The 23555-nt window shown below is 39.9% G+C and overlaps 1 protein-coding gene across 3 annotated transcripts in view; it reads right to left on the reverse strand.

The window, feature by feature from the left end:
• OSBPL9 (oxysterol binding protein like 9) overlaps positions 1-23555 on the reverse strand; it is a 63732-nt gene that overhangs the window by 18477 nt on the left and 21700 nt on the right. The window contains exons 4-9 of one of the 3 annotated variants that reach the window (XM_061451264.1): positions 19635-19711; positions 18334-18336; positions 11056-11151; positions 8959-9006; positions 2716-2745; positions 1808-1858 (exon numbers count right to left, since the gene is read on the reverse strand). In XM_061451264.1, coding sequence (XP_061307248.1) covers positions 1808-1858; positions 2716-2745; positions 8959-9006; positions 11056-11151; positions 18334-18336; positions 19635-19711 — 305 coding nt within the window. Of the gene's footprint in view, positions 1-1807; positions 1859-2715; positions 2746-8954; positions 9007-11055; positions 11152-18333; positions 18337-19634; positions 19712-23555 lie in introns of those variants that run through there. The other 2 variants (XM_061451263.1, XM_061451262.1) reach the window with 2 other exon arrangements.

Consider the following 23555-nt stretch of genomic DNA (forward strand, 5'->3'; position numbering starts at 1 on the left):
TGCTGAAAGGAGGACGTCAAGGTCTGTCTGATTTAGTGTAACAGAAAGCAAGTCTTAGTACCTGTGGCAGATGCAAATTCCACCTACCTTCATGCTTATATGGTAGTTGGAGCTGTAAAGCACTAAAAAAATGGCTACATCTGCCACTACAAGTTCAGTTGTGTCCATTATAAGCAAACCATCTAACCAACTTCAAAGTATGCTTAGCATCAATGCAAAATGAGCAGCTGTATTTGTTTATCCTCCAATAAACTTACCCATAACAGAATGGAATTTGATATTCAACAGAAGCAAGAAAACTAACTCAGCCACCTATTACCAGCTTTAATGAAGAACCTGAAAAGCAGCTTATAATTCTGATCATGTAGCAGAGCTTTTCTAAGAAGTGAAAAATACTGTAGGAATTAAACCTCTGTGAAAATAACTTGTAGAGTAACTAATACAAAATGAGCAAGTCCTTTGTTGTACAAAGTTTCTCCAACAGCTACTTTAATAAAGCAAGTCACATATAGTGGTGTGAGAAAACTAGGCAGAAAACCATCTCAACTATCCATAATTGACTCCATCAAAACCCCAAAGAATGACATATAGTCTGTTTCATTGTACTAAAACAATTCTAACTATATCCAGTACTAACTAACAGCAGATTGTTACGTATTCACAAGACTTTTCTTGCTATCACTATGGTGAAGGACTCAAATAGTATCACTGCATGTTAAAGACTGTTCTAAGCTCTAGATTCATGTGGCACTAAACTATGTCAATGTACCTTACTACTTCTAAAATACTACTGGTTTTGTATAAACCTGTTACCTTACCAACCTTTTCTTCAGAATTTTTAAGAATTTACTGATTTGCAATTTAATTTCACAAAATATTCACTGATCCTTTTAGTAAATGACTTTTGATCCTGCAAGGTTCTAAATACTTCAATTTTCACTGGCCTCAAAATTTTGTAACATGTATCTGGCATCTCAAATGAAGCCTAACAGCAGTACTGTATTTGAGAGTTACAGGAAACAAAAGGTGATCTAGACTACAGAAAAAAAGTGAAGAGTCTATGCCTGTTTCTGCATCAATAGGAATCTGTTCTGATTAAATTCAGCCTTAACTTCAGAAAATACCATAAATTAATGTCTTTGAAAAACACCATCTTCCTTCACTTTGGCTGCAAGACATAAATCAGCAGCTCATAATTAACGTATCCTAAACGCAGTATGTGAAGGCCTGTAAGGTCAGAACTTGACCAAAAAAAGTAAACCCAGGTCTCATCACATTTTAAAAAGTAACAAAACATTTAAGTGAAAAGCAGAAGTCCATCACCCATATTGCATTCTCAGAGAATACAATTCTTACTTCAAGAACATCCAACATCATCATGAACTTCAGACCTATGAAAATCTCAACTGGTTTAGCAAGGTTATTAACTATTTGTTAGTCACATTCTGAAATTAAACAAGAAGAAGAGTTTTGTTGTTTCTATTCTGTCACCCCTACGTTCATTTAGGTTCTTATTTAGTCTAATAGCAAACTCTGAAAAAGAAAGTTTATCTCGGAAGAAAAGCTGCATCATCAACACAACTGTTACCACAAACATTAACAGGACTGTTTGCTATGGAACTCAGTATCTCAGAAACTTCATTAACACAGCAGCATAAATCACCTTATACCATTTTTTAATATATATATATATATATATATATATATATATATATATATATATCCTGTTTCAGATAACAGGCACTTCTAGATCAGTTGCTTTCACATAGATTAATGCTGTATAATGAATAGTTGACAGTGTACTTACTTTAGCGATCTGTAGCAACACAATGCAGTGTTTTATTGATTCTACCATGCTCTAAGAAAACAAAAATAACAGGAAAAAGAAACTTGCATTACTATTCTATAATATTTTGCGTGACAGGTATTTGTATTTGTTATACAGAATATTAACTGAAATAGTGGGTGAGAACTAAAAGGACACTCAGTTCTGTAGAGCCACTTTCCCTTCCCCCCTTTTTTTTTCCTCCAGAGACAAAAATATAGCAGTAGAAAACTGAAGTGTTCAAAAGCCACACACAACAAGGTTGTCAGGGTGAAATGTAGGTCAGCTTCAAACAAGTAAACTGCCATGTGAAAAGAAGCTGAGAGAGCTGTGCTTGTTTAATCTGAAGAAGAAAAGGCTTGGAGAGACCTTATCAATGGGCATCAGTATCTGATTGGGATGGCAGGGTGTAAAGAAAATGGAGCTACACTGTTTTCATTGGTGGCCACTGACAGGGCAACAGGCAATGGCCACACATTTTGAATCAAAATGCAGGAAATTCATCGTAAACCCAAGAAAGCACTTTTTTACTCTAGAGATGATCAGACACTGGAACAGGCTGCCCAGGAGTTTGCAGAGCCTCCACCCTTGGAATTACTCAATACCCAGGTACACTTGGTCCTGGGCAGCCTCCTCTAGCTGATCATGCTATGAGCATGGAGTTGGATTATGGACTTTCAGAGATTCCTTCCAACCTCAACTGTTCTATGATTCGACAATGCTAGACATAGATCTGAATACAGCACCAGAACCAGGCTGCCTCTGCCATCACACTGTTGGATGTAATATGGATTCCCACTTTTCTGTAAAAAGCTTTAAAAACTTCTCCAAGAAAATTAAGTGAATTTCAGAATCTCTATATAATACATATAAAAACTGAAGAAACTTACACTAGTTGTTTCTTTGAGACTTTCAATTTTCTGTAAAAGAAAAATCACAATAGTCGGTTAAATTTCCAGCAGCTGGGTACAGACACTGTATCTTGATCTTAAATTGAGGGAGGAAAGAAAAAGCAACCAACATGTTAAAGACTATTTCTGTATATAGACACAATTTTCATTTAGTAATTGACAAGACATAATCAAACTTGAAGATAATTAAAGCTTAAAGATGACAAGGTTGGGAATTTCTTAGCAGTGACATTATACATATTTACCCATCAAGATCTACACTTCAGTTTTGCATAACACCAACGAAAATAAAACGCAGTGTGAAAACTCCAAGTTCAGTTTGTAGCTTTATACTGTATACTGAACAGTGGCACATGTCAATAATCAATATTACTTGACTTTACCATCATTCGAGTATAATAAACATATGCCATTAAGCACAGTTTAAAAATCACAGAAAAAACAGTGTACACGTGTTCTTGCTCTTTCTTCTAAGCCTCAAGTAAAAGTGCATCTGGAAATCTGCCCACTTAATTTTATCTAGAAACACTGGTTCATAAAGATTTCCTGTGGGGAACTGCACTTTAGGCATGCAAAAGGCATCTGCATGCCATTCTACACATTAGCATGTGCTATCCAAGGAGCATATGCATCCTGTTGATGTCCTTGGGTCTGCCTGCAGAAGCCAAAATTATTAAATTGGACTCAGCACTGACCCCCTCCTAATTCAATTACAGGAGCTCTGTGCTTTGACTAATATGAGTGTCTTATGTGACTTGTGTCACAGCCTTTTTGATTCTTGAATAATCAAAGTGGTTAAAGGAACTTTTTTCTCCCACAGCACTGCAAGCCAAATTCTACACTATCAGAGGGCAACATGCATCTATAAATCTACAGGAATGAAGTCTCAGCTCATGGATAAAAAGACAATAACAGCAGTGATGGCTTCCCAGACAATACCTGGGGAAAATTTGTTCAGCTATAATCTGTTCCATACACTACTCATAAGGTTGCTATACATTTTCTTTGTGATTAATTGGCAAGAGGTGGACAAACAGCACCCAACTTCAGCCTTTTCCAATGGAAATTTCCATGCTGATCTAGGAAATAGCATATCAGGGATGTTATATCACAAAGGTATATTACATTTACATCAGCTGCTAGCAGAGAAATATGTCACCAGCTACAAATTACATTGTTTTGTGTTTTGTTTTTCATGTCTTTACTATACTTCCAGTCCAAACTTTATCAACACATATTGAACAAAACATTTAAAATATGACAGCAGTGAAGTTTTGAGCCTTTCAGCACCAAAAAAGAATAGGTAATGTACCCAAACACAGATCTTGTCAGAGGAAAGATTATGCAGTTGAAATAAATCAGACTCAAAGCTTTACAGCCAACTGCAGGCAGCCATCAGTTTTGATTTTACTTTACCTATTTTTCCCTCAACATTTTATACAGTATTTACAGACCAAATAAACTCTATTTCATTCCCTTTACTGTTATCATCTTTGCTGAAAAACTGAAGGTGACATAAAGGCCATATAATGGAGTTCAGTCACACTGTTTTTCCCCTACCCATTGGTAATTTTCTGAACAACAAAGACATTGTTATTCTTACACGCAGGTAAAGACAAAAGGGTGTTTTGTCCAAGATGACACAGAAGATCTGAGACTGGAAAAACCTCAGGACTCCTGGTTTCCAACGCCTGTCCACAAATTAAATAATCATGATTTTACCTCTATTGAAATCTTCTTTGTGAACTGGCCACCTTAAGCAGTAATAGTATGCACTGATCCCGTATTTTTCACATTTGGGTGACAGACTCAGTCAGACTGACTCAGCCCCCAGGAAAACCCTTCTGAAGGGCACTGTCCCTGTCCTTCAAGGCTAAGCAAACACCAACATGGAACTCTGCATTTTCATGAGCAGTGTGCTTTTCACAATGGTGATGTAAAATAAGGTTTGTAAACTCTTCACCATAAGATCTCACACAAACACACTATAGACATGACACTGGGAAAAGAAAAACAAGTGGATAATCATTAGCAACAGAACTAGCATGCTTAAAATAGTGGATGGTTTAGAGAATAAGTTAGAAGAATGCTTGTATCTCATCTCATCAATTGTACAGAACTACACTGTTATGTATATGCTCTGCTACAATCCTTATAAATTTATTCTTACTATCTTTTGTTTAAGCTTCCATAAAAGCAAGCAATACAGATAATTTAGAAAATATGAAGCTATAAGGAAAAATCACAAGCAGGTAAAAAGAGGTATGCTGAAGATAAACAATAAAAATAAAATTCAAGAATATAATGTTCTACTAAAAGTAATCGTAATTTTCTCTCTTCAACATCCCTACTCTTTGAAAACTAATGGAGCTGAAATCTTAGCAAGACAGTTTCCCTAGTTTTAGGTAATGAATACATATATTTTCAAATGAAACATCAATTTCCTGCAGACTTACATTTGCAGAATGCAGCCACATGCTATACCTAATCTAATTAAATTGCAGGCTGCCGCTGAAACTACTCCATCTACTTGCTGCTTGTTGCACATCCTTGGCATCTGATTTTTTTTATGAAGCTACTGGTGACCCAACACAAAGCTTTGGACATGATTTTTGCCTCATTCAATGATCCTGTAACTACAGAGGGATCAGCTCATTGAGCTAAGAGGGAGCAGAGGCATGTAGGCGTCGTAGCCAACTCTTAGAATCATTAAGATGTAAGCTGAATCTACAGGCTCAGGCACAGATTTACTTCACAAAAAATAATCATTGTCTAGTAGTGTAGCAAACAGCTTAAACAGGGTACACTTCCCTGTTTAAGTAACGTGAGCTTTGTTCCAGCCTGCCAAATGTATACCTCTGATGCTTTTGGATACTTACAGCTTTATTCTCCCTGATACGTGTGGTCAAGATAGTTTCACAAAACTGAACAGCAAGGTTCACGTCAAGTTCTTACCAATAATATTGCTAACACTGTAAGAAAAGTATGGTACTATTCTCATCTTCACCTTGAAACACCACTACCCTCAGGTCATGCACCTTCCTCTACTTCACACATAATCAGATATATACATTGTACTGCACCAACAGATTCAGCAGAACTGGCAGCACTGGTAGTTATCGTATGCTTGCAAGATAGAATGATCCCACTGCATAGTAGTAGTAGTTGTACTTCTGCGAGGGGTATCAATATAACACAGCAAATTCGTGATAGTCACCATTTCCATCTTCAAATTTCATTGTTACATCTGTTCTGTATTCTTCCAAGTTCAACAGGATCATCATGTCTCAAAGATATCCAAGAGATCTTAAAGCATCTTGGAACACCTATACTCTATACCATTACCTTCAAAAACCCAAATATTCTATAACTAAAAACCAGCTGTCCTGGTTTCCAATGCTCTGTACACTTGCAAGAACAATAGCTAGGGTTATAGATGTCTGGCTGTATCACTCAGGCAGCTGGGAAGCAAATAACATTCAAATAACCAAATCTTGTTTCCTCAGAAGAAAAAACTATGGGTTGGATGGAAATATCCTGAGGTTACACTTAGCTCACAGTCTGATAGCTGAACCATACTTCCATGAACAAATAGGAGAACCACTCAATGCAGTCTCAAAAGCCTCCTAGCTGCTTTAGTACAGGAAGAGACAGGATCAAAAAAGTGCTTTGGCAGGTCTTTCATTTTTAATAGAGAATAAATATAGTAATAGCAACACTCATCAAGATTTAAAGCCAGAGGAAGCTGACATATTCTGAACAAGCCTCCTGCTTTCTCTATAAAGTCAATCCGTCTGTCCCATAGACACCTTGTAGAGATAAAGAAAGAAATCAGCACAACATGCAGAATGCCTCCGGGGATTAGAAGCACTGTCACAGAGAAAAAGAAAGTACTGCCTGGTCGGCAAAGACGCATCTGGAGGGAGGTCAAACTTGAAGGAGAACTCTTCCCAGTAGGACACGCTGAAGGACAAACACAAAACCTTTAGATCTTCCTCTTTTGGTCACTTGTCTACAGATTAAACATATTTACACAGAGAATGCCTGTACTTTAAAATTTAAATTATTTTAAAAAATATTTAAAATTATTTGAATGACACCAAGCTGTGTGGTTCGGTTGATACCCTGGAGGGAAGGAATGCCATCCAGAGGGACCTTGACATGCTTGCAAGGTGGGCTGATGCCAACCTCATGAAGTTTAACCATGGCAAGTGCAAGGTCCTACAACTGGGTCGGAGCAATTCCAGGCACAGCTACAGGTTGGGCAGAGAAGAGATTCAGAGCAGCCCTGTGGAGAAGGACTTGGGGGTGTTGGTTGATGAGAAAATGAACATGGGCAGGCAGTGTGCGCTTGCAGCCCAGAAAGCCAACCGTATCCTGGGCTGCATCAAAAGGAGCGTGACCAGGAGGTGATCCTGCCTCTCTACTCTGCTCTTGTGAGACCTCACCTGGAGTATTGTGTGCAGTTCTGGTGTCCTCAGGGGACTGGAACACCTCCCATATGAAGACAGGCTGAGGAAGCTGGGGCTGTTCAGCCTGGAGAAGAGAAGGCTACGTGGAGACCTCATAGCAGCCTTCCAGTATCTGAAGGGGGCCTATAGGGATGCTGGAGAGGGACTCTTCATTAGGGACTGTAGTGATAGGACAAGGGGTAACGGGTTAAAACTTAAACAGGGGAAGTTTAGATTGCATATAAGAAGTAAATTCTTTCCTGTTAGGGAGTTTGCGCGGGCAGGTGAGCAGGATGGTGAGCACTCGTCGTACGAGCAGGGCCTGGTCCAGGAGCTCTGCTCTGGCAGCCCCGGTGGTGGCCAGCATAGGTACCCAGACAGAGCCGATGAGAGGGGAGGCTGCAGTGCAGAGCTCGGGGTGCAGAGAGTGCCTGCACCGGTCTTGTGAGGGAATGGTGCACAATGGGCAGGGCTGCACTCCTGCAGCAGGTGGCTGAGCTGCATGATGCTGTTAATAGACTGTGAGATGTCAGGGAAGCTGAGAGTAAGCAGGAATGCTTGCTCCTGGCCCAAACTGTGCAGGGGCCTCGAGCTTCACCTCTACCTTGGTGAGGCACTGGAATAGGTTGCCCAGGGAGGTTGTGAATGCTCCATCCCTGGCAGTGTTCAAGACCAGGCTGACGAGGCCTTGGGTGATATGATTTAGCATAAGGTGTCCCTGCCCATGGCAGGGGGGTTGGAAGTAGATGATCTTAAGTTCCTTTCCAACCCTAACTATTCTATGATTCTATGATTTTAAAAGCCTGTACATGCAGAAGGACTCCAGAGAGACCATCACTTGTGAAGTCCCTGAGATGCCACACAACACATCAAACAAGACGGGTAAGACATGAAAGGTCACAGACATTATAAATAATTAAACTAATCACAGAAAGCATCAAACTGTTTTCAAAACTGAAACCAAACACCAGCTTCTTTTTCATAAGTGAAACTGGGGGGAAAGAGGGAACTAGGATGAAATCCACTACTGCTTTATGATACTGGAATTACTGCATCTGCTGAAAACAAAAGCAACACCTCAGTAACAAACCCTTCATAAGGAACTATTAAATCCCTCCTCCACACCACACCAATTAACATACAAAACCAGCATGCTACTTAACTGCCAGACCCACACCATCAAGGTATGCTTAGACCTTTCTTAAACATAGTGATCTGACTTACGAACTTGACTTTAAAACGGAATGGGAGTGATGCAAAAAGACACACACTCACTATAAAAAGGCAGTGCTCCCCTCAGAGCAAATTACATTTCTGACATCCTCACCTACGGTGAATGAGCTGTGGTATTTTCAGACTTCCAACATGTGGCACGCTAGTCACAGAACTATGCAGGATGCAGACTGGTTATGTGAAACACATGATTCTTAGGGCTGTTTTTTCTTCAGATTAGCTTTGCTATTCCTACAAACATTAAACACTCATCCTTGTTACAGATTTTGAAATTTAAGTTAAAAATGTTTTTGACTGCTGGATAATAGAGGAATAATCATTTCCTACAGACTGAAATTGTTTTTAACATGACATCCAATATTACTAAAAATTCTATTTGCAACCTATTCACAACACAAATAACATCGGTTATTCAAATTGTTCTGATTTCTACAACTTGATGAATTTGAACTGTACTTTAAATTTCTACAGACTATATTGATGCACAAAACCCTCTGATAAAACAAAATAAGCAGTATTTAAGACAAAATGTACTTGCTTTTCTCTGTTCATCATCTTTGCAGTTCTGGAGCTTTTCATCAAAGAGCTAAAAGAAAGAGATACTTGTGAAAATCCTGGAAGTGTTATTTTTCCATATAAAAATCAGTCAGAAACACTGACATTTCAAAAGCAAAAGCTTTAAATTCTTAAGTTATACAATCCTAGCATTCCAGGGTCTTTAATAATAATAATCCCAGTATTATAACCAAAAGCAGTTTTTGCCTAATATTTCTTAACAGCATTAGTGATAAATTTGTAATTGATTTCTCATATCCCATCTTGCAGAGACCAGATTTCAGACCCTGGCTAGTTCCACTGCTCAGCCTGACATGATTCTACCACAGTTTGAACAAAAAGGTGTGGTTAATTAATGCAAGTGAAACTCATCATAACACTTCAAAGTGCCTTTCTTTCATTTCAGCAAAGATTTCAGGGGTTTCTCAAAACAACTTCAACCTTTACCAACCCTTTCAGGTACTTTGTTATTCAGGTACACGCTTCAAATCATGTAAGGTTTGTAAGTGCTTCTCCTGGGAATACATACAGTGATTTCCCAGCATTAACTTCTACTTATTTTTCTTAAAAGTGGAATATGAGATGCAGCTAAGCAAAACAAAACAAATTATTACTGAAAAGCCTGCGTGTATATTTAACACAAACTGAGCTAAAACAGTTAAAAGTTACCTCTAGAGTGCATATACAAAAAGCCATTAAATACAAGTTGTTCAAGGAAGAAAAAAAGATTTAGGGTAATGCTCCAAAGTTCATTATATCCGCCCTTGCTCAGAAAAGAGGCTGTAATTGTTAGTAGGTGAGCTACAGTTCTTCACTCACCTGCCTGCATAAAACCTACTCATGTGTTTTCTTTTCCCCTTAAGGGCTGATTCCTGGCTCTAAAAAAAAACCAACACTGATCTCTGCCCATCCTCAAATTCGATCTTCTTTCATTATTAATAAATTCCTATACCCACTCCCACAGCTGGCCTGAAATAACAATTAGAAGGTGTAAAGATTTAAATACCTCCTTCAGTGAAGCGTGCTGGACGGCTCTGGAGCTGGAGAAAAAGCTGTCTCCTGATCAAGCCTTTGCAATTTAGCTTTGAATTTTGTTTGCACCTCTTCTGCCTACCTCCATTTTTGCTGGTATGCTCTTTCCCCTCTCTGCCCTCCCCTGCAACTGAATTTTGCTGAATAACCCACATGCATTGCTTGCTCATGATATCAGGGGAAAAGAATCCAAACCAGCAGAACTGAAGCCATCTTAACAGCAATTTTAACCTGCTGAGTCATGGGAAAAAGTGTCCTAACCAGCAGCATAAACTTTTTTTCTCAATAAGGTGAGTATTTTGATAACTTCATTACCTTCCCACCTACTCTTAAAATAAATGTACAAAGCGTGAAGGAATTGTATTTGTATAAAAAACGTGCAGAATGTTTTCACTCAAGGAAACAGATTTCACTCAAGGAACAAATTATCTATCACTGCTGTAACACAGTCTGAAACTATGTACAACTGTTGTTACATACTACTTGACAACATTTTCCTCAAGATATATTCTAAAATGTTATCAGCAGTACAATGATTTAATTAGGTTAAAATTCAGTTTGAGTTATCCCTGCCACTTCTATCAAGCTATGTATACAAAAGAATATTTCAGCCATTATAAACCGTTCCATAAAATCTGTTTGTGATATTCTAAATTTTCTTACTCTGACAATCCCAAAATCCGTTCTAAAAGAAAGGCATTTTCAGCTTATTTCTGCCCTTAGCTCATACCTCTTAATTTTTACACTTCTAGTAAAAATCTCTTTATTTCAGTATTTAGAACTTACGTGACATTTAAGGTAGGGAAAAAGAGAAGATAAAAATCTATTGGCACGCTTCATATGTAAAAATAAAAGATGTTTTCTCCAGTTCCGTCAGCTCATTCAGATGAGCTCTCTCTGCATCCCACAATTACTAGACCAAGTGCTAAGCATAACACATGACTCTTTCCCTCTCTCAACAGTCTCTCCCTCTGTTGACCTTCCTTTCAGTCAGACCCTGAAACCCATGCTGACAAGCAGACTCCAATACACCAGTTAGTCACCATACCTTCAACTGGTCTATCAAGATCTGTAAGTAAGCATCGGCCTCTGTAAGTTTCTTGTCAAAATCATGAACGCTGGGAACAAATCCTGAATCCACACCCTAGATGTAGTAAGAATAAAAGATATTATTAGTTACGGAGGATGAAAAAGAGATAACGAAAGTATGGGTTTTGCCTGCCAGCTGACTGATAAAATAATGCCTTGCCTCTCATCCTGCCATGTGGAAAAACAGGCAAACAGCTGAACGCATTTGTCTTCTATTTGCAGCTAAATCAGTAACAGCAAACTGCTACGCATTTTCAGTGGCGGTATAATCAGCACACACCAGAGTATTTCATTACTTGTGATTGAATGAAACCCCTTAAATTACACTAATTAAAGCTTCTTTTGAAAATGTAAAGGAGAATTCAAATTTTTCTGAAGACTGTCTTGTGATTTCATATCCCTACATCTCAGTTAAGGAAGACAAACCAAACCCAATAGGATGACTGCACTTTCCACACTCAGACAACACTGCTCAACGCACACCTTCTAACCGTTAACTAACTAAACCACCAAGTGCTGAATCTTGCCTAAAATAAGGACCCAACTTTCTGCTGAAAAAAAAAAAAATAAATAAAAAAAATTATTGCTGGTTCCTTTACAGCTCTAATGATTTCCATCCTTGTCACTGTATTTGATTTCTTACATTTTGTTGCATATATCCCAAGAAGTACAAAGTAACAGGGCCATGAGAATGATTATATTTTCTTGCTTGAAAAGTTGTTTCCCTTCACAATATACAACTCAAAGCCCACTTCTGCATACAACATAATCTCTACCTTTAAACTGATAAACCATGTATATAAAGACTTGAATGAACTCCCTCTGGGTCACCACATTTTTAATTACAGGAAAGAAAAGAGAAGATTCTTGGAATTGATTACTTCTGACTTCATGTTGGGGCTGCCCAGCCTGGAGAAGAGAAGGCTACATGGAGACCTCATAGCAGCCTTCCAGTATCTGAAGAGGGCCTATAGGGATACTGGGGAGGGACTCTTCATTAGGGACTGTAGTGATAGGACAAGGGGTAATGGGTTAAAACTTAAACAGGGGAAGTTTACATTGGGTATAAGGAAGAAGTTCTTTACTGTAAGGGTGGTGAGGCACTGGAATGGGTTGCCCAGGGAGGTTGTGAATGCTCCATCCCTGGCAGTGTGCAAGGCCAGGTTGGATGAAGCCTTGGGTGACATGGTTTAGTGTGAGGTGTCCCTGCCGATAGCAGGGGAGTTGGAACTGGATGATCTTAAGGTCCTTTCCAACCCTAACTATTCTATGATTTTATGCACATGTGCTATGCAAACACATTTCAGGTTTGTTTATAAAATACCTTTAAGGCAAATGGAACTGCAAAACAAATATCAAAGCACTCCCAGCTGAAGAAAATTCATAGAATCTTAGAATGGTTTGGAAAAGACCTTAAGATCACTCAGTTCCAACCCGCCTGCCATGGGCGGGGACACCTCACACTAGACCATGTCACCCAAGGCTCTGTCCAGCCTGGCCTTCAACACTGCCAGGACTTCTAGGATGCACAGCTAGTTGAGAACCTCAAAGGTCTGAATGCATGAAGACCAACCATTGGGGAAAACCACATTTAAAACAGGGGAAGATGAGCAATCGGTATTTGTAAAATCCTGTATTAGCAAAGTTCCATATCAGCATAACATTTTCTCTGTCAATACAGTTTCTTTTATTTTTATATGATAATGGGTCATCATATTAAGAGCTTCACTGATGGCTCTTCGGAGATGTGAACACTTGTGTGCAATACAGGAACGACTTGCTCTTAGGCCTGTCAAGCTATGTGGGCAGTATCACACACACCCTACAACATACAGCCATGTGCTGACCGTAGAAGATGCTCTTCTTTATTCATTTGCCAAATCATAAATTCTGCTATGAACACCCAAATCTTGACAACATTCTACATCAGTAAATCTATCAATACAGATTAGTTTGTAAACCGGCATGAAAAGAATATACTTCACCCTGTATTAGACAGTTAACACTGGACAAATTTAGGAATAATATTTTGAAACAAGGAGGGGGGAGGGGAAGAAAACAACTATTTTGACTATGCTCAGAAATCTAAGAGAAGACAAAAACCATCCAGTGTAACAAGTTACCAAAAAGAAATTAACAGGCAGAAAGGAGCATCCTCTCAATCACGAAACTTTTGACACTCCCTCAAACCAGTCAAGTTTAAATTACATCAAAACTAGATATGAAACTATGCGAAATGAGTATTCTATTTCCCTGTTGAAAATTGAATTGTCTGCACAGCTAGCAGCCAACACTATCATTTCAGCAAATGGTCTAGCAAACTCAATTAAAAACACCTGGAGGTCAGGTTTCATACACCAAAACTGCATCTTTTTTTTCATACAGGAAAACTGCATGAGCTGGTCTCACAATGAGAAGGGGCTTGGACTAGGGAACTTTGAGGGGTCTTCTGCTGCTGAAGTTATGATGAGAGTTTAAAATAAGCACATTCAACTTATTAAAAAGAACCCAGACTGCTTTAGATCTTCAGAAACACGCCGATTCTTTCTTACTGTCAGTACCAATCCAGAGTAATATAACCTGTTTTTCCACTGAATAACTAGATCTATCGATAAGCACACTTTATTTACCTCAAATAACAACTACTACTGGCTGTGGAGGCAAGGAATTTACCAGACTTCCAGTCTGCCCACCACTCCCCAAAACAATACATTTAATATCCGACTCCTCCCCACAAAGAAACCTGTATTGGTAACAACTCTAGAGACAAGAGAAAAAGGTAGCATAGCATTCTTTCCTTCATCCCTTCCTCCCTCCTACAACTTCTAGGATGTTCTCTTCAGGACATATCGAAAGCTTCAAAGACTAGGCAAGGATGGGGTGAAAAGACTGCATCACCCTTAGAAGCAGCATACCAGAAAAATTTAAATATATTTAGCAAATAAAAGCATTACAGCAACTCGACCTCTGTGAAAGACAAACAGTAATGAAGGCAGGAAAACAAAGGAAAAGATAGAGGCAACAGCGAGGACTTGACAAGAGCTGTCCTTCCAGAATAGCTATATTTGGGGAGGAAAAGAGAAAGCTGTACAGAGCAGGCTTCCTTGTCGTTCTGAGGATACTTCTGCTGTATTCTTCATCGTGTTAGGATTCCAAGTAACAGAAAAAAAATCTTGTGGCAGTTAGTTTAAAGAAGCAAGTAAGTGTTTTCCCTCCATCCGCAATACCTCAGCAGAAACATATCCCTTGCCTACAGCATGTTTGATTCTGTCAAGTAGGACACTGCCTACAAAAATAGACAAAAAGTGACAGAAAACTGAGGAAAATCAACAAATCTACTAGTAAGGGCAATAAACAATGGCACCTTCTTGTCTTTTATTTGTGACAAAGATAAGCATCTTTTTCCTCTGCTAGACTTTCAAAGCAATACTGAAAGCTTGGAATGTGAATGTCTCAAAACAGATTTAAAATCTCAATGTGGAAACTAACCTGGGTTAAAACTAAACTCAGAAAGGCAGGACAGCAGCAAAAGAAGTTCTGGATTGGGCCAGACCAGAATCCAGTTCCAGCTTCAGCTGTTCTTGCCATACTGCCTCTTCCCCTTTTGCTACGAGAAGCGAGACAGGACTGCTTCCAGCAGCAGTACCAACTCTGAAGTACTGGTGAAACCATGGTGAACTCTTCACATTTAAGCCATTGTATCAGTCTTCACAGCAACCATCCCAGATTCGCTTCTTCACGTATCATTTCCTTACCCTGCTATTTGCTACCTCTGAAGTAAATACCCTGTTTAAATTATGAAGGTTATCTGGTTACTTTTCAGTCCCTTTGTCTCCACAGGGAGCCCCCTTAGAGGCAGAAATAATTTGAGGCATTACCTGAAAGGTTTTCATAAGTTTGGGTAGGAAATTGTTTGTAGCCTACAAGCATTTAAAGACTCTCTAATGTGGATTATCACTGTCATATCTGCTCAGAAAGCATGAAAGACATCCTATTTGTGGAATGTGCAAGTTTCAGCTTTGTATTTTTATTTTAAATCAAGTTGGCAGTTAGTTGTCTTTTATGCAATTCTCAACAGTGTCTTTAGTTGCCGCTTTAAGACACCAAGATACTCTAGCAGCACTAGAATGGCAGAAAGGAAAAGTACATTTCAAGACATGAGATTTAAGGCAAGAGTAAGTTTGAAATCTTTGGATAACACGGGGAAAGAGGAGAGGGAGGGGAAATCTCCCCCTTTCCCCCTCCCCCCAAGTATTGCTCATCCCTCCAGTTCAGGATCCTACAGACAGGATCCTAACACTACCAGAATACAGGCACAGATTCAGCCATTTAAAATTTAGTCAGTTTTTTTACTGAACAAGAATATAGTTACTGGTGTTCTCCAGGTAGATTCATATTTTAACAGCAGTCTTGCAACTCTCGGATCAAAGAAGAAAGTTACTGTGGTCCTAAAAGACATGAGTTATCTTCAAGTGGGTTTCACACACAAGAGAATTCCAGAGGCAAAAAGTACATGCAGCACTAGGGTGGCACTTGAAAGGCAGACAAGGACGTTTATGCTAAACAAGATAACTAGAAGCACCTCCTGTCTGAATGGGATTGCTGTTTGGCACAAGATGCTGCTGAGGAACAGAAGAAAATTTGAGGTAACTTCTCACCCTCCTACCTCTGCCCAGGCAAACAAGAAAGCTCAGCCACAATACACCTTCACCCCATGCTCACCCTCCACCCCCCTTATCTCTCGTGGGTGTAAAGCAACTGATGTGCAGCCACTGCAAAGCTGCTGACCTTGTAATGCCACAACAATAACATCTTGGGAAGGGGAAAGGGAAAAGCACTGTTGGATTCAGAGCTGTACTTCCAATGCTATCACACCATTGACTGTTCAAGGGCTTTTCAATAGGCAAAGCTAATCCTTAGGAACTGTGCATATTTTTAGTAATGCCTTTAATACAACAACATACAAAAACACAGCAAGCAGAACAACAGGCTTCAGTTTCAGGATCTAGAGAAATTTCATTACAAGTGTATCTGAAACATTTCCTCCCTATTCTTACTTCATTTGGACACATTACTGTCAGCTCTCTGGACAGCAAGGATCCCGTTACTCATTCTATTTATGACTCAGTTCTCCCTCAGCTCCTTGACTGTAGCTCATTCTTGCAAGTTTAGGCTTGTTGTGGGAAGTGTGTGCTTAATTATTCTTAACTGTTTCAAAAACACTTCCATTATCATGACTGAAGGACAACACTGTAGGCAAAAATAAACTTAGCAAGAGTAATCAGACTAGAGAACACCCAGAGCCACTTCACCTCTCCACCTTGCATTAATTCCTTATCCTTGCTGATTTGGTTCACACAACACAGGAACTAAGTTTCAGCACGCTTTCTCTAACAGATCTAACAGTCTAACAGATGTGTGTTTTACACTACGAAGGAAACTTCCCCAAAGTCTGACTTTCCAAACTCAAACACTCCAGTACCAGAACAGGCATGGAAATCTGAAAAAGACTCAGAAAAAGATACATCATTTTGGACAAAACCAGACGTATAAAGGTTTTATCTGACAGATAACTATGCTGCTGTTTGCGACAGAAACTAAGAACCCAAGAAAATACCCTCACAGAAAGTAATCTCTGCTACAGCACTGAACCCCCATCCATACCCGTTGAGCCAATAATCCTCCGAAAGAACTCATTTGACTTTATCGTCCAGATAAATAGGAAAGCAAAAGAACATCAAGTGCATGAAGCGGCGTTTTGTTTTAAATGTTAACGGAAGACAGGGCGTGTTTGTATACAAGGAGCTCTTGTAACCGGATGAAAGCATCCCTGCGGGCACGCAGGGCACACGAACTCGGCAGCGCTCCCGTTGAGGAATCACAGCCGCTCCCGGAGGCTCCGCCAGGCCCCCTGTACAGGAGGCCCTGCTCGCCCGCCCCGCTGGACCCTGCTCCGGAGGGCTGCCTAACACCGACCTCTGCCTTGGGGCCGACCCGAGGGCCTCTCCAGCCTCAACTAGGACTGGCAGCGGCCGGAGCCGTTCGGCCGCTGCGGGCAGGAGGCAGCGCTCGGCTCCCAGTCGTGAGGCGCCGCGGCGGGAAGGACACCCGGCAGCCCCGGCACCTGCCCCCCCCCGTCCTTCCCTGCCCCGTACTCACACCGGCCATTCCTCCGCGCGGCGCGGCGCAGAGCGGTGGGGCTGGCTGCCCGCCCGCCGGGCCCCGGCAGCGCCGCCTCGGCCGGGGAGGGCACTGGAGGAGCGGGGAGGGGAGGGCAGGACCCCCCCGAGGCCGTGGCTCCGGCCCAGCCGCTCGCCCACATCACGAATAAGGCGGCCGCCGATTGGCGGGCGGGCGGCGCCCGATCCTCCCTGCGGGGAATGGCGGTCACCGGGAGGGGGGTGCCCCGGCAGCGGCTGAACCTCCGTGAGGAGCGGGCGGGCAGCGGGCCGCTTTCAGGAGGCACTCAGAGGTTTCAGCTAGGAGAGGGGCACCGGCGATGGCCGCCCTTCCTCCCTGCTCATGGAATAAAGCTGTGTAGCAAGGGGGTACAGTCCTGTTTCATTCTTTCACCGGTATCTCCTCAGCAGCTCAAGCCAAAGGAGATGAAGAGCCTTGAACTGGATCCCAGCTCACCCAAAAGCAAGGGCCTCGAACAAAAAGGTTATGTGACTAGCACACTGCAGAAGGGGCTTGAAAATGAATGGTGAACGCAGTGGTGGGCCACAAGGTGTTACACTCAATGGGGAACATACTTAAGAGGGATGAGGATTTGGTGCTTGGTAATCAGTTTTAGATTTTTCAGTAATTCTCTCAAAGATTACTAGATAAATTACTAACAGAGGCTTTTTTATCTAAATATGCCTTACTTGGAAAAGAAAAAGCCCTCCTGGAACGTGAGCAGGTAATGTTAGCAGGAAACACTTCCATTATTAGTGGTAATCCTGAAATCTATGTCTTCCCATAAAAACTACTGTCACCATTTCTAGAGAGCATGGAAGCATGTGTGATAAAAACCACAGTGCATCCTGGTGTTTCATTTCTGTGCTCTGTATCTCCAAGCCACAAAAAGTCTTTCAGGTGGAGAAAACTGCATAGATTCCTTCATTTCAGAACCTGAATAGGACCACTAATGTTCACCTATTCACCTTCTCCTTGCTGAGGATGGGGAAAGAAGCATCCTTTGGGAGTGAGCTGACCCTTCTAAATCCACATGATAATCTCTGTCTCCTCACACCTGCTGCAGAATAGTGTGCTCAGACACTGTCCAGATGAAGAGATTACTTCTCAAATATCCATGACATGTTACTAGGGATACAAAGCTGATTGGCAAACTGGAATTTTTATCCAGGGATCTGCTGTCCACTGGAAAATCTGCAGTGGTCGTTAGCAGTGAAAAAGACCAGAAACCACTGTTTAGTGGGAAATTAAGGTAAATTGATTGAGATAGCACAAGTGCCTAAATTTGGGTGGCATAAATTCAGGCTTGTTCTAACTCTTTAGACTAGGCAAACATCTGAATCAGTCTCTCTACATTAGGGATATTAGGTATTTTAATGTATCTTTCTTTGCAATCATTGAGAGACCAAATTCTCTTGCCATACTCCAAAAGCATACCAAAATTATATCAACACAAATAAGGCATACGTGTTTTAAGATTTCTACACTGTCGGCACACACTTTTGTGGTACAAACCAACTATGAGAAAGTCCCTTTCATGAAGAGCTGGGTTTCTCTCCAGGGCAAAAATAAAGGTTTAGCAAGTCTTATGGACACGACCAAGTCAAGAACATTGCCAGAAACTGATCTTACATAACTACCACTAACAACTCTCAGTCCAACCATCTGCTTTTAGAACTAGGAAACTCCTGATATCCAGCTTACACAGTGGATTTAAACATAGCTATTTACTATTTTTGTCATCCAGAAAGATGTTCAATACTGCTGTCTCATTTTAATTTCAAAATTAGGTGGTGTAGAAGCACACAACAGGCTTGACCCAAAAATCACTAACTCCTGGTTAAAAAAAAATAACTACATAGAACCACAGAATAGTTAGGGTTGGAAAGGACCTTAAGATCATCCAGTTCCAACCCCCTTGCCATGGGCAGGGACACCTCACACTAAACCATGCCACCCAAGGCTTTGTCCAACCTGGACTTGAATACTGCCAGGGATGGAGCATTCACAACCTCCCTGAGCAACCCATTCCAGTGCCTCACCACCCTAACAGGAAAGAATTTCTTCCTTATACCAAATGATATCCAATACATGTACAACAGTAAGTCTGTTACTGTCAGTTAAAAACCTGAGTTACTAAAGAGAAGACTTATGCTGACTTTTCATGATGGTAAAACAAGAAACTAGTAACAGAAAGACTCAAACCTAATCTCAGGTACTGATACTTGTATCTTACTATATATGACTGCATAGGCTATGATCAGATGTTATACAGGATTTGTTAGCAGTCATGCCACTGTAATTCATTACTTTGAGAAAAAGAAAGTAAAACATGCTAGAAGTGAAATTGAAACTTGCCTGAAGCTGGAGGGTATGGCGGAGAATGGTGTCCTCTAAAGCATGAATCCACTTTTCTCTCTCATCAGCATCTCGAGCTGAAAAAGTATTCAAAAGAGATTGTTAAATTATATGCAGTCTTCTATACTAAAAGCCATAAGCAAACAGATCAGATGTCCTCCCTAAATATGGAAAATAAATAATACTATCTTTGTGAAGTCATCAAGGACCTAATTCCACGGTTGTCTTAATATCCTGTTTATTCTTCTGTGGTTACAGCTCTGTAACATTATTATGTTAATGTACTCTATGGTACTGCAGAGATGTTTTAAATAATCATGTAAGCAAAAAAATTCTATGCTCTAGTAGAAAAATTATTCTACTAATGACTCTGTACTATACATGTGAAATAAAAAATATAAGAATATGATAAATATGATAAATATAAGAATAGTTTTGTATTATTGCTATTTGTGATTATCTATCCCTTGTCCACCTGTAGGGGCATAGATGCAAAGAGAGTCTGCACAGACACTCTTCATTGAATTCATTAAGTTATTGTCAAATTTTCTTAGTTACAAGAAGCTGTTCAACCTCTAATAAATTATCCAGCAATTCTACTTCACGTGTACAGCGTAACTTCGAATAGGTTAGCCTTTCAGATAGGGATTCATAAGACACGACAAACACCTCGAACAAGTCACTAGTGTGAATAATGAAGCACAAATAAACTAAAGTATATAATAAACATTTTTTAAACTCAATTCTACTTGAAAACTGAATAAAACCTGATTCATATGTTAATGGCAACACAAATAATATTTTCATACTCCTGCAAGAGACCACCATGCAGTTTTAATTAAGAATCCAAGTCTAAGTCTGTGCTTTAAGAGTGTTTAAAGAACACAAGAGCGGGCAGGGCCAGCGGACTCTAGGTGAATAAAGATGAGAAAAATCCACAGGTATTAAATAGACTGCAAACAAACTAGCCCATATACAGATTTAGAATAGTTATTGACAATTGTTTCTAGTTCCTCATTCAAGTGGAAGGTATTTAAAAGAAACAGGAAGCCTGCTAAAAGCAAGGAAAACTTAACTGAGCTAGCATCTATTATGAATCAGAGAACTAAGATTCCTATCTGGCTTATTTGTTATGGAATTCAGAGGAAATATCTTTAAGGTATTATATTGAAATGTGCTCTCCAGACTCAAAGTGCTTTGTTTTTCAGTGTTCCCTTTCTTAACCTTATGTTTCCATTGCTTGTATTCTTTGAAATTTTGCAGCTCAAACCCATCCATACTTAAAACCACCGTAGATCTTCTAAATGAGTTAAATAAACCCTCATTTAGGAAATTACTTATTATTTTTTCACATATCCATTTTTATAAAGGATATTTAATTGGCCAGAGGAAGGGATGAAGGAAGGAGAATAGGAAATCCACAGAAGAAGCTCTCTATGTCTCCCTGGCTTTAGGAGGAGGATGCTGTAGATTTTTCTAGACTCTTCAAAGAAAGCCCTCTCAATGTCAAGGTAAACATACTACATCATTTACTTCAGCACATATACAGGAGCTATGTCAAATAACAAAATCACCAACAAAGTACTGATCATTTATGTCAAGTTTGTGAGAAATACATCAGAATGTCTTTCTGATACAGAAATTTGCTCCACAGTTAACTGATGAGGGAGCCTCACAGAGAAGTGAGGCAAAACGTCTATTACACACAAGGTAAAAGCCTGGTTTGAAATGCAGCCAGTTCTCTAAAAATACTTATTTTCCTGCAAGACAACCCCTATTCATTGTTCTTTTAAAATAGTAAACTGTGATCAATTGCCACAGGCATGCTGGTAATGATACCATTAACCTGTACAAATAAAAACCAGACATAAGGGAAAGTGCTCTCATATTCACCAGACTACCCAAAGTGCTCTCATATTCACAAAGGAAGTCTGTAGGAAGAAGTTAAAGTCATTAAATGTTACTTAGAACAGCAAGTAAACAACTTTCCTGTAGGAACTGCAGCAAGTATTAAAAAGCTGGGTTTTGCTGTCAGTAACTCTCAAAAACTCATTAGAAAGAACTTCTAAATCATAGGGGAGGTTCCTATTAGTTCTCTGTATTTTAATTGAAAAGCTGAAGTAGGTGCTGAGGAGATGTTTATAATGCAGTGAAACTAGACAGGAGGAAGGGACAGAAACCCTGTGAACTCTGCCCAGAAGACTGCATGAAGTCAAATATATTTTGCAATGTGTAAATTGTAATTTTCCTTTTCACATTAGGTACACACATGCACATACGAACACCCTGTTCTCTTCTCACAGCATAGCCTGCACTTTAACACTAATTTCAATTACTGAATTAGTCAATTAGAGTCAGGTGTATTTTCCCCTGACAGTGATTTTAACGCTTATTAGCTTCAGTTCTCCTCACCAAGAACAGGTCCCTTTGCCTAGTCCTGACACATGTAATAATCAAGCTTATGCTTCTTACACAAGCCACCATTGAATAGTGAACATATAAGTTACCTGTGCCATTAATTGGCCAGTATTCCAAATGTATCAACACTTCAGCTTTGCAAAGGTGAGTTCAAAGTGGGTGGTGGTGAGTATTTTTCAATACGTGTGAAGTTTCTTGGGTTTGTTTTCTGTTCTTCCTGTTTTGCTTTGTTTTTAATCAATCACCTCTCAGTCCTAAAGAACATCTTGCTGGGGAACTCCGGTACAAGCCACTGAGTAGCTAGTAAAGTGATTCATATGACAAAAAAAAGTCCCATGTTCAAGGTTTTTTGCTCACAATTATCTAAACTAAAAAAGGAACTATTACACTGCAGACCACTGAATTAATCCTTGTATTGCAACAGACCTCCTATGATCTTCTGTACTGCCAGCAAAAAGAGGTCACTGTATTAGTTTCTTATCTCACTATACAGCAGGCCATTAATAAAGGTTACCACATGAAGACTTGTCTATGAATCACTGACAGGACATGGAAGGTTCATAGCAACAGGGAAGACCAAGAAATCAGTACAGTTCAAAAACTGAACTCACTTTCCCATGCTCATAAATAAACTAAACTTTCGAAGCTTCTAGTCCTCTAATAGCCCTTTTATAGCTCTTTCTACCAGTGTTCTGCAAGCTGTATTTTTCCTCATATATTGGAAACTGCATAGCATGATCTATCCTTAGGTAGAACACATGAATCTCATCAACCCTGCTACTAAGGGTAAGTCTCAGCCACGATAAACCCAGGAGCACTGCCATGAGAAGACTGCTTACTGCATGGAAACACACAGTACTGTAACCTTTTAAGCACTCTGTGTTCAGGACACCGGTTTAACTTTCAGACCATCTACCATCACCATCAGATCTTCCTGGCTGTCTTCCATACACTGTTTTAAGAAAACCACGGAGAAAACAGCAGGGTGCTGATTTTAGTAAAGCAAGCTGCAAGAAAAGTTGTATTTAATCTAATCAAAATGGCTGCTGTAAGAGTAGGTGCAAGTAAAAGCTCCCTAATGGTAAAAGCAATTTAGAACTGAATAGCTGCCAAAAAAAATAACTGATGAAAAAAAAAAAAATCAATGGGAACATTCAAAAAAGAGATTAGCCAACACACTCAGAAACAATTTATGGGAAAAACCTATACACAATGGTCAGAGATCATTATCCACCCATCTGTAGCAAAAGCTAAATATCCAAGCCATTTTTTTCATGTAAAGAGGGCAACTTTGGGCAAAGAAAAAGCTCTAACATCTTTTCAGCTAAAAAATTTGTGATGCACACTATATAATATCCACCCTGCATCAGCAAATGCTGGAGTTGCTTTTCAGCAGGTAGGGAACAAGAATGCCTCACTCACTAGCCCTATGTCTGAAGTACCCCAAAATAACTCAAACTTTGCTCATGTTAAGGTCCTTTCCAACCCTAATTATTCTATCAT

This window comes from Pezoporus flaviventris, unplaced genomic scaffold (genome assembly GCF_033815535.1).
Source record: "Pezoporus flaviventris isolate CSIRO_AGI_PZ_B2104156 unplaced genomic scaffold, CSIRO_AGI_Pfla_v1 ptg000013l, whole genome shotgun sequence".
In the NCBI taxonomy this organism is placed as follows: domain Eukaryota; kingdom Metazoa; phylum Chordata; class Aves; order Psittaciformes; family Psittacidae; genus Pezoporus; species Pezoporus flaviventris.